The sequence below is a fragment of the Drosophila innubila genome (genome assembly GCF_004354385.1).
Source record: "Drosophila innubila isolate TH190305 chromosome 3L unlocalized genomic scaffold, UK_Dinn_1.0 0_D_3L, whole genome shotgun sequence".
Lineage (NCBI taxonomy): Eukaryota > Metazoa > Arthropoda > Insecta > Diptera > Drosophilidae > Drosophila > Drosophila innubila.
In genome coordinates, this window is record NW_022995376.1 from 17383971 (window position 1) to 17396161 (window position 12191).

Consider the following 12191-nt stretch of genomic DNA (forward strand, 5'->3'; position numbering starts at 1 on the left):
ATAACAGACTAGGCGAGGCGACCATTTGTGGGTGGGCGGCAGGTTAAAGACCTCACTTGAGACAAGTAACAGCAGCAACAACAACAACAAGAACCACTTATTGGTATAAAAATATGTTTATTTAGAAAATTGTTCTTTTTCACATTTAGGTGAGGGGGGAAAAATGCTGATGAGGTCTCTCAGAGACAATGAACATGCACAGAAAAACATAGAACCAAAGAACATGCACATAGATGACATTAAGGATGAGTGTGTTCGCTTAAATATGGGAAGCCTGTGCCTTCTTGTTGCCGGCTGCCAGAGCAGTCTGCAGGTTCTTGGCCAGCGTATCCATAAACTCGAAGGTCTCCTGGTAGTCCTTGCGTTCGACAGCACTGATGCTGCCCTTGATGCAAATGGCCAGATCCTTGGTCATGGCGCCACCCTCGATGGTGTCGACGCACACCTGTTCGAGTGTCTCGGCAAAGTTCTTCAGTGGCAGATTGTCGTCCAGCTTGGCACGGTGGAGCAGACCACGTGTCCAGGCAAAGATCGAGGCAATGGGATTGGTGGAGGTCTCCTTGCCCTGCTGATAGAAACGGAAGTGACGCGTCACTGTGCCGTGAGCAGCCTCAGCCTCAACGGTCTTGCCATCGGGGCACAGCAGCACAGAGGTCATCAGACCCAGAGAGCCATAGCCCTGGGCAACGGAATCGGACTGGACATCGCCATCGTAGTTCTTGCAGGCCCAGACGAAGCCACCCTCGGATTTCATGCAGTAGGCGACCATATCATCGATCAGCCTGTGCTCGTACCAGATGCCAGCAGCCTCGTAATCCTTCTTGTATGTCTTCTCGTACAGGTCCTCGAAGATGTCCTTGAAGCGGCCATCGTACTTCTTCAGGATTGTGTTCTTGGTGCTCATGTACAGCGGCATCTTGCGGTCCAGAGCGTATTTGAAGGAAGCGTGGGCAAAGTCCACAATGGAGGCGTCTGTGTTGAACATGCCGAGTGCAACGCCGGGTCCCTTGAAGTCATTGATGACCTCCTCAATGATCTGGCCATCGTTGCCCTTCCAGGTCATGGTCAGCTTGCCGGGACCGGGAACCACATAGTCCACCGCCTTGTACTGATCGGCATGGGCGTGGCGGCCAATGACAATGGGTTTCGCCCAGCCGGAGACCAAACGTGGCACATTCTTGCAAATGATGGCCTCACGGAAGACGGTGCCACCGAGAATGTTGCGAATGGTGCCATTGGGTGACTTCCACATCTTTTTCAGCTTAAACTCCTCGACGCGCTTCTCATCCGGAGTAATTGTGGCACACTTGATGCCCACATTGTACTTCTTGATGGCCTCGGCACAATCGATGGTCACCTGATCCTCGGTCTTGTCACGGTACTCGATACCCAGATCGAATGTGTGCAACTCAATGTCGAGGAAGGGCAGAATCAGCTTATCCTTGATCGACTGCCAGATGATGCGGGTCATCTCATCTCCGAGCACATCGACCACGGGTCCAGCGCGAATCTTTTGGGCCATCTGTTCGGGAATACAAAGCACAAATGAATACTATAAAGCCAATGGTTAAATTAATAATATATACAAAATTAAAAGAAATGTGACCACAGGAATCGTAGTCTTCACCTCGTTCATGGTCTTCTCCTTTTTTGATAACTTATTCACAAACTTTTTCTTGAAAACTGACAATAGATTCTCATACAACTAAGTGAAATTAGCACAAAGTGAACTTTGATCGGATCATGATGAAATTATATATGTATGTGTGTAATTTCATCATAGACAAGATTTTGAAATATGGAAACCTACCAAGGCGCTGGCAGAGAAGTTGGCTTGGAAAGCAGCGCGCAGCAAATGCGCCTGGTTTCGATGGGCCATGTTGAGAGTACGGCGTAGTGCAAACATTGTACAATCTTTTGATTTCAATGAATGAATTTAAATTAATTATATGTGTGTCACACAACCAACAGAAATTAAAATAAAAAAAAGAATAACAAATTACACTCCCGTATTCCGTACGCTGCGACTGACTGATAACCGTAAACTGAGCGCACCGTTATTCGCCTGGTTTATTGTAATGCACTAATTTCAAATGTTTGTTGCGCAATCGCCGTTATCAGTTATATATGGACCCGTAATCAGATAAGGTTCAATGCGTACTTAGTTATACTCTTGCTCAGAAAAAGCTGCAGCTACAATATTATTAATAATTGTCACAAATTCAATTTGTAAATCAGAGCGAAAACACAACAATGCGTATAATTTGTAATCGTTATCGTATTTGCCGGCCTTCTGACAGTGAATGTCAATATACTTTTTATTGCGCTGTGGGTGGCTCTCTTCATGTGACACTCTCTCACTCTCACTATTTTGCTCTCTGAGCGCAAACTTACTGCTTGTTGTTATTGCTTTTGAGCTGTGTTTTTGCGCGTGCTAAAAACTTTCCACAGCACGAGCATAAACAGCACTCGGTTTACGACAAGTTCATGGTCACACTTATCTGCAGCATTGTTGATAATCAAAGCACGTCGATCTTTATCGATAACGATAGTTGACTTTTTGACTTTTAATAGTGTTGTGCAATGGAAGCTTTAGAACTTTGAATATGGCGCCAAAGTGTCTGAGCTCGAAGAGCTTATCTCATAATTGAATTGTCACAGCAATGTATTTTATTTAATAAAGAGCTTATACAAAAATTTATTTTATTAATTAGGTACTTTGAAATTCTGAAGATTTCTTCTACTGTACGTTTTCAAACTGCTGCCTACATTTAATATTTTCTTATCGCAATTGCATGAAAATTAGCATGCATCTACGATACAGTCTAATAAGTTTGAGACGATAATCACTATCATACTGACACGGCCCCTTTTGGAATCCAAATGGCGTGAGTCTGTCTATTCAAAAATCACGCCATATTCAGCAACAAAACAACTTAATGAGCTGCCTACACAAAATGGTTGCCGAAATTGTTGATACTTTCACATATTATTTTACTTTTACATCAACCAGCCTCTTAAGCATGTGTATACTTAAAGTATACTTTGTACACTATCAGAGTGTTACTAAAACTGATAAGATTTGGCATTGTTAAATAATACCCGACGTGCAAACTGCGAACATGTATGTTTGTTTTTATTACAATGCTATTGGTAAACTTGACAATTGCTCGAACAATCTAATGAAAATGACATTGCATATTGTGTTTGTATGTTGAATGATTAATTAAACTTTGAACACAATTCAAGTAGAACTAAGGCACAGGTGGATATGAATTAATTTTTTTTACGTGCTTACACGACAGCTAAGTAGGTTTAAGTTGAGTTACACTTCAAAAACTCATCGTTTTGAAGTTTATTTAAAAATGAGCTGATGGCCATATAGAACTTATATATAGAATAAAGTACACACATCAAATACTATTAGGTGGCAGCTTTAAACACTTAAAAAAAGATTTGTAGGTCGAATTAATTCTGTCTGAATCAAGTTTAGCTGTCGCATAAACATTATATGTACAATTGGCGACGTGTAACTGTTCTCTCGATTTCTCTCTTTCTCAAAATCTCTGACAGCCGGTCGCCAACAAACCGGCTGTGCCTTAGAGAGACAACAAAACAAACAAGCACATAAATTGCATACAAAATGAGTGTGTGTGCCAGCACTAAATACAGACATCCATATGCATGCATATATACTTCATATATGTATGTCTGTGTGTGCATGTGTAGTGTTTGCTGGGGAAAGTTCAATTTAAAGCGAACAAAAACTGTGGGCTAAAAAAGCCAAGTGGAAGACAAAGGTTATTCAAAGCTTAAGTAATCGAAAATTATTCATTTAAACACACCTGCATTTCAAGTTCTATATTTGCATAATGTATCTAAATTTGTACATATATATTATGTATGTACTAAGTGAATTGAATTAACACTTGGAAAAGTTGAAAGTCACCGTTAAAAGTGTGTTGAAATATCATTATTCATAAGTTTATAGATATACAAAGTGGTTTATATATATAGATAAAAACTGAGGCCCGTCACATAAGCATTTAATAGAGATCTTCTATATAAAAGTTCTATGTTCTTCTCACCTTTTGGAATATTTAATTAAATGCCGTTAATGCAAAAAACGAACACTGAATTTATTTCTCTAGACCGCAAAATGGCGAACCACTCCCAATCAGACACAGCGTAGAACTGATTGGAAACGAAAACAATGGGGAAAAGAAGTGGCCTGACATTTGCGCGTGTGTATGAAGATAAGGCGCTAGATAAATACAAGTTTGGCGGTCAGCTGTTTACCAAGTTTAAAAGCTTTCGCGATACGACAACTCTGCGCAGACAGCTTTTTCTGTCAAGCTTTAAATAAGAGTTTTGTAGCATTCATCTTTATTGTATCGTTGATTTTAAGCTTGAATTTATATTTTATAAATAATCAAATGAAATATATTTAATTTATTGTTAATTTAAGATATTTAAGATTCAAACTTTTATTTTGCTATATGTACATATGTGTATTTGGTATTTAAATTTTTATCTGATTGAAAATAAATATTAAGTATAAATAAATATTATATTTATCAAATGTTTCACATTTTTACTATATTTTTTAGTACGCTTTTTACTTACTTTTCTTTAGTATTAAAATCAGTTTCTCTTCGAAATGCGATTTAAACTTAGCATAGGTTTTTTTTATTATTGATTTCATTAGAGATTCAAGCTGTGAAATATGCTGTAAAAGTGAAAATCCAGGTTTGCGACTAAAAATAGATATGCAAATTACAATTGTAACTCTGTTGATAATTTAAAGTGTTTTTATTACATTTTTTATGTGCGAAAGTTCGGATTGGAAGTGTCACAAATATGCTTAAACAGAATTAAAAACATACTCGTATAAAATTAATGCGTTAACATTAAAAGCACATAGGTTTCCATAATGTTGTGTTATCGAATGAATATATTTTAAGCAGACATTTGCATTTATGCTAATGCATATCAAAAATATATAATCTTATGCATGACATTTTTATCTAAGACGTCCGCTGAGCTCATCTGTGAGCATACAGCATCAAAAGCTGGCGACAATTCGAATTGAGATTAATTTATTTATTTCAAGTAAAAGAAAGAAAGATAGAAGCAGTAAAAATGCCAAGTTGTCTTATTGGTAGCAGCATGTGTCGCTTTCTTTTCTACAATTAGATAATCGTTAAACAAAACGAAAGGTTATATAATCTAATTATAAAAAGCTTTAATCGAGCCAGACACAAACTGCATTAAATAACATTTTCGTTTTAAAATAAAATAAGAAATTCAAGTTATTGTACTTTAGGTTAAATGAACGCGTGCCGGCGAAACTTTTTTGACGCCAAACCAAAGCGACACTTTGACAAGCAATTGGATGAGGCTTGGAGCATTGGGGCATGAGGCATGGAGACTTCATTAGCCATGTCAATGAACGTGAAATGTCTGGCACTAGTTATAAGTGCTCACATTTACCTGGCCAGAGTGCGTGCCTTGTTTCTTTAAGCATTTAAACTATTTGTTAATTTGATTGTTATGTAAAAAACAAATGTTAAAGAAAATAATAAAAACTAAAAAAAAAAACAGAAGCGATTGTGGGCCAAAAGTAAACTAATTTAAATTTCAGTTCAGCGACAGCTAAAAGAAAAGTAAAAGCCGCAGAAGCTATGCTAAAATAAATTGGCTAAAAATACTTTTTGGCTTTTTGAAAGTCTGAAGAAGCTGCAGGCCGAAAACAATTTGCATAAATATTAACTACATATAGGAACAAACACCAAATGCAGCATCTTTTTGTCTTTTTGTTTGTCTTGTGCCACACACGACTTTGTCTTTGCCTTTTCACTTGTTACACATACGCCCCGTAGTGCGCTGCGAATTTCAAATAATGAATTATTTAGGAAGGTTTTGGGTATTGGCATTGATTGGTGTTGCTCTGCACGTCGAGCATTGATCTATGCATGTTAAAATGCTTTTCTTCACCTGTTGCAATGCCTGCAATAATAAATTACTTCCTGGCCAACATTCCCCAGCAGCCAGACAGACAGAAAGACAGACAAATTGTCGGACAGACTGTCAGCCGTTACAATTCCGAAGACGTGTGCAACTAACATAAGCAACAAAAATATTACTATTAATTATATTGAATGGAGAAAGTCAATTTCGTCAAAGTGCCGGCGTCAGTGGCTTTTGTGCGCCATTTCTAAAGACGACGCAGTCAGTCAGTCAGTCAGTCAGCTAGTCAGTTAGTCAGTCACTCAGTTAGTCATTCACTCACTCAACGGCCAGTTTCCATTTCAACAGCTTATCTTTGTGGAACGTCGCATTCTTTTGAGGCAGCTTTTGAAGATCGCGCTGCGGTGACGACGTCAACGTCAACGTCGACTGCTCTGCTCTCCTCTCTGGTTACACTTGATATTTTAATCGCATTGCTGATCATATGGCATGTGGCACACATATATTTTTCATTTCACCAAATCTGTCCAAATGCAAATGTCGTTCGTCAGCCCGATATGAGACAAATGCATATACCCTGTAAAATAATAACTAGTAAAAGTTATTTTGCATTTTTAATGTTTTTTAATAGATATATTTTTCCATGATAATAACTAAATGCAAGCATGTGTGATGGAATATCAAAGATTTATAAAAATTATAGTTAGATATCTAATTTATAATTACATAAAAAGTTGTATAACTTTTTTATTTGCTGCTCTTGATTTACATAGATTTATAGATTTTTTATTCAATGTAGTATGTCTTGAATCCATCTAAAAATCTTGCAACTTAATTATATTTAATTTTAAATCATTTATTTATAAGCTTTGTTTGTAGGGTATTTGCTAGTCGACTTAAATTTAACTAACTTACTTTCACACGCTGACATTTCGGGAAAGTAAAAACTACTCATCATTTTACATTTTTAATGTATTTAAAATTATATCACAAGTAGGGTATTTAATATTCGACTAAACTGTAAGATATGCAATGCTTTAGAGAAACTTTTAATAATTTTAAATAATATTTTATATTATTAAACCTAAAAAAAATTTTCGAAGAGTATTTGATAGTCAACTATTACATGCAATCTACTTATTTTTTTGTGGGTTTTAAGTTTTAAGTTATTTATTAAGCGCTTGTTTCGATCAACAACAGGGCCAACACAAAGTTGGATTTGATTATGTTTACAGTTATGTCGTCTTTAGTATTTATGCAAATTTATGTTAAGCTCATGAAACAGATCTTCTCTCACATGCTGTTCGTGTATTGTGAGTGCGTGTGTGTGTGTGTGTGTTGTCGATGATTTGAGATGCGGGCATAAGCTACCGATTTAACCAATTGATTGGGCTTTAATTTTAATTTGACTATTTGACTATTTGAGGCGTTGAGTCCATCAGAAGAGCAAAGCGAGCAGTGAAAGGCGTTGTCAATGTGGCGGGCAAGGAAACCTTGCCAATAACTTGATGCCAATGGCTTTCCAAAAAACAACAACAACATCTCTATGCAAAAAAACGAAAGCCAAGCCAAGAGTCACAGCAAAAGCCACAGCAACATTTGCGTTCGTTTTTACTAATGAAGTGCAGCAGCCATTGCCATAATTGTTGTTGCCAACTGACTTTGTTGCATACTAAATGTCTACTAGGTCAATGTATCGTAGCTTGGCCCAAACGCTAAGCCCAAGTCGCATTGCACGCATCCAGCTCTGTCTCTCTCTCTCCCTGTCACTCTCTATCTCCGTCTCCATCTCTGCCTAACTCTCATGTGAAAATCATTAATGCGCTCGCAGCTCGCCAAATTGCTGGCCATGTTAAGCGGCTTTCACATGGCCAGACTCGGACCTTTTGGTTAACAGGTAGCCAGTTGGCCAGCTAGCCAGCTAGTCAGTTAGCCAATTCGACCGTGGCTCTGGCCTCTATTGTTTTGTCAGCTAAATATGGCCAATAGCCAAATATTAATTCCTGCATCCAACTGTTTATATGCAAATTTTTGTTGACATGGCCTATCTGAAAGTAATTCTAGTGCAGCCCGCGGAAATGTTAAACATGTTAACAAAACCATGACATTGGCCATGGCAATACCTAATGACATTGAATGCTCGTCTGCCTGTGGCAGGATACAGTAGTGACAGCCTACAAGGAACCAGTTGATTACAACCCGAGCTGCAGACTCAGTTTAAGCTTGAAAGTCGGTGCGAATTTCAAAGAAATCTTCCAAAGGTTCATAGGTGCAACAAAATTGCAATCAAATGGAGCTTGTTGTTGCTGTTATTTGTTGCATTTCATTAGCATGTTGTATAAAGACTTTGTTGCAAGTTGAATAACAGGTTTGCAAATACTTTCAATTTAATGTGAAGTCGTTTTGTGAGTCGTTAGTGAAGGTTGTTTAAGATCAGCTATGTAAAGATATTATAATGCAGTATTATTATTGACTTCCATTATTTGTTTTTACAATGATTTGAATAAAAATTAATTTGTTCATTCTCATAAAGAAATTTAAATTTTACTGTGTAGAAATTAGTGATGACTTCTAAAATTCAATAAAATACTTTATGGTTTTAATAAAAAATAATTTGTTTTCTAATGTTAATTTACATACAGAATAAATAAGAAATGCATAATAATTTTGTTATCTTAATCAACCTGGACTTAGCTGATTATTAAAATAAGCTGTGCTATGTTAGTTGTAAAAGAAATAAGCTAAGCTGAAGTACATTTCGATATCTATACTCTATCTTAAGATTCGACAATTTGTTTTATATTACGACAAATAAATTAAGCCGGATATGTTATAATAACTAACATCATTGTCTGTTAGCTCAAGGCTTTATTCGCAATCAAAAACTATGCAAACTTTTCAAGTTTCCCAGAGAGTTGATGAAAGACAACTAGTAAATGAATTGGAAATAGGCAATCAAAAAAATAAAATTCATGATTCCCATGCAATGATTATCTTTTGAATCGAGCCAAGCTGGTTGATGGGGCGTATGTGGAATGTGGAATTGTATTGAGTAAAGTGTTCAGCATGTGAGAGTATTAGCATTTTTATGTCTTTATTTGGCACAATTGAAGAATTTCAATTGCTGTCATGTGGCTTTTAATTCCCGATATCCTCTCGCTTAATCGATGGCCTAGCAATCAAATTTAATAGCTTTCGATGCAAGTGAAATTCGATTGGATGATGATGTGTGGTCAGAACTGTTCCCATTTACGTTTATGGTTAACGCCAAATGGAGATTCATTAGGGTCTCCACCTGTCGAACTCTCGGTCTATGTGTGTTTGTATGTCTCTGTGTGTCAGACACGCATTAATTGATTTGTTTCGTAACCGAAATTAGGTAATTTCGTAAAGCATTTAAGCGTTTAAATCTTCTCGAGTCCAACTTCCGACCACGAATCATTGCCAGGGGCACTTTCAATGTAATTTTCTACAATTTAACTGAGCCACACGTGAAAGTTCATAAACGAAAGCAAAAATGTAAAGACACAACATAAACTAAACACATGTGTTGTGCCATCTCACTGGCAGTGTGTGTGTGTGTGTGTTTGTGTGCGAGTGTATCTTTCTTTCATTGTCATTAAACAAAATGAAGCAGAACCAGAGTCAGGCTATGAAAGGCCTTTTTAATACGTGGATGAGTAAATGTGTGTGAAGGCAGGGCAAACTCAGCAGGAACGCGCTGAGGGGGATAAGAGGTGGCGGAGTCAGCGTCGGGCTTAGACCCACTCACGGTGAATGTACGACGATGGCAACGATGATCATTAAATGCCAAAAAATGCCAACAGTTAGAGAGTCAGCGTCAGAGCCAAATTATGGCAAAGGCAAACCTAAAACTGTAATGTTTCGAATGTTTCGTTTCGTTTCATTTGGTTTTGTTGTGTATTTGGTTTCACTATCATCCGCATGTATAGTATGTAAGTGTGTGCATTAAAAGTGAAAACATGTAAAAAGTCATTCATAGAAATGTTAAGACCCGCACAGCAGCTACAGCTAAAGCAGCAGCTACAAATATGGCATACAAATTGCGTATACGTAATTTTTAATTAATCGCTTAAACGATGTTGCTTATTGTTGGTCATTTACATAAGTAAAGTTTTTTAGTATAAGCAGAGCTTATGCTAATTTATCACCATTTAGAAGGATTATGCTTCTTTTTCTCTTCATTCCCTCGTAATGAGTAAAAGTTATGCCAAGAAAGTTATGCAGATTTGTCAACAAAGTCAACATGTGTGTTACCTAACGGTAGCTCTCAGTTATGATCTTGTTTAAACAACTCTTTGTCCAGCTGCCGATGAGCTAAGTAGACAGCCATTTAGCACTTATCCAATTGAAGTTACTAAGTAGTTTATAGACTACAGAAAGAGTTTGTTTTTCTTGCAGTTCATTTAACTTGTGCATTTGACATCGAATTGCAGTTGAATTTAATAAATGTTTCTAATTAAAAATAAATTATTAAATTCAACAATTGATTATAATCCATATTTATAAAAAGTTTAACTTAATTCGAAGGTAAGCAAGAATAAAAATTTTAAGATGGATTAATAAATGCCTATCTTAATTTGTATTCATTTTTTAATGTATCAAAAACTAATACAAATCATAACAATTTTAATGTAACTCTCATTCCAAACCAAATTTCATTAAGCTTATTTGGAGTCGAGCTGCTTACACCTTTGGGTGTCATCTCTATACTTATACCTTCTCCGGCTTCAACCACCATTAATCATTATCATTCCATCTGACACTTTCGGCTGTTTGCTGCTGTGCAAAAAAAAAAAAAACAGAAAACTATAGGTAAAAAAGTGTCATTAGACAGCAAATATCTGTCAATTTAAACGGCTCTTTCAGTGTGTAGTTTGTAACTATGCATCTTTCAAGAGAGTCAAACAAGTGAAAGTGCCTAAAACATTCAATTTCAAGTAATTTTGCTATCAATTAACAAAAGCGCACATTCAACAGCACACACTCCAATACACATACACACACACACACAGTTATAAGTAAAAATTGAATGAATGAAGTCAACGAACAAGGCGAACAAATTTAGAAGATTAATTGCCGGCCAAGCAGCATTCACAGCACCGAGTGATCATTAGCACATCATTACGAGTACAAGCACTGTCCCCAGTAGGAGAGAGAGAGAGAGAGAGATACCCCAAGCACAAAATGCTAGTACCAACAACAACAATAACATTCAAAGGCAGCTTATAATCCCACAGCACAATGTGTCCAGTTCTCGACCCGAGGGCAGACCAGAGCTGGAAAGACAACCAAAAAGGCCAAAAGTAATCATTACTTTTCATATATCATTGTGTACAACGAGTACAGGGTATATTTTAAATTATGAACTTGGAAAAGGGAAACAGCAGAAGATTGAATAATATAAATACAAATAAATTTATAATGCTACAAAAAATCAAAAATAAAAGAGTTGTAATATGATGAACTATATATAAATATTAATTGAAATAAAATAAATGTAATAAGCATATGTGTTACATAAATATTTGCATATATTTTACATATAATTATAATTGATTTAATTCCTCTTAAATAATTTTTCTATCTAAAATTTACTACAGCTTAACAAGAACCATGACTCCTTTTTTTAAATCCTAAATATCAATAAAATAAAAACCTAATACCGAATGCTATTTAACAAAAAAATGTAACTTAAACTGAAATATTAGAAAAAAATAAAATAAAAGGATTAGGCTCAACAAATAATATGTTGATTTTATTAATGTATTTTTGTTAAATAATAGCATAAGCTTCAGTGGAATTTTGTCATAATAAGGCATACATATAGGATTATTACAGCAATTATATACCAAATATTTGCTGGGTATATGTTAGTTAATCCTGCTCTCCTTCCTCGCGATCTCAGTGAATATTTTTCAGAAACATTGTTGCAAAAATTGTGTTAAAAGCAAATCTGTGATACTGGCAGACATCGCAAAAAAGCGTCGCGTTAACAGCTGCTGTTGCTGTAGCTGTAGCTCAAGAAGCGACTGGAGCTGGAGCTGGAGCTGAAGCTGAAGTTGCTCTCCATTGACCTCGTGCACGATGAGCTTTCAAAAATGAAAAACGAAACCGCAGCAACAATGGGGCAAGGTACGTAGAAGCCAGGCTTACAAAGAAGTCGCAGGCGGTTTAGACTCTCTGGGATTTGGATTGAA

General features: G+C 36.5%; 1 protein-coding gene across 2 annotated transcripts; it reads right to left on the bottom strand.

Annotated features, from left to right (window-relative positions):
- Positions 1-97: 97 nt before the first annotated feature.
- On the bottom strand, positions 98-4240 carry LOC117789214 (isocitrate dehydrogenase [NADP] cytoplasmic). Of its 2 annotated transcripts, none has more exons than XM_034628305.1 (2): positions 4089-4240; positions 98-1522 (listed from the first exon to the last, which is right to left on the bottom strand). In XM_034628305.1, the coding sequence occupies exon 2, from the start codon at positions 1520-1522 to the stop codon at positions 260-262; it is 1263 nt and encodes a 420-aa protein (XP_034484196.1). In that variant the 5' UTR covers positions 4089-4240; the 3' UTR covers positions 98-259. The 2 variants fall into 2 exon arrangements, with proteins under 2 accessions (XP_034484196.1, XP_034484195.1); XM_034628304.1 differs by lacking the exon at positions 4089-4240 and adding an exon at positions 1811-2009.
- Positions 4241-12191: the final 7951 nt, after the last annotated feature.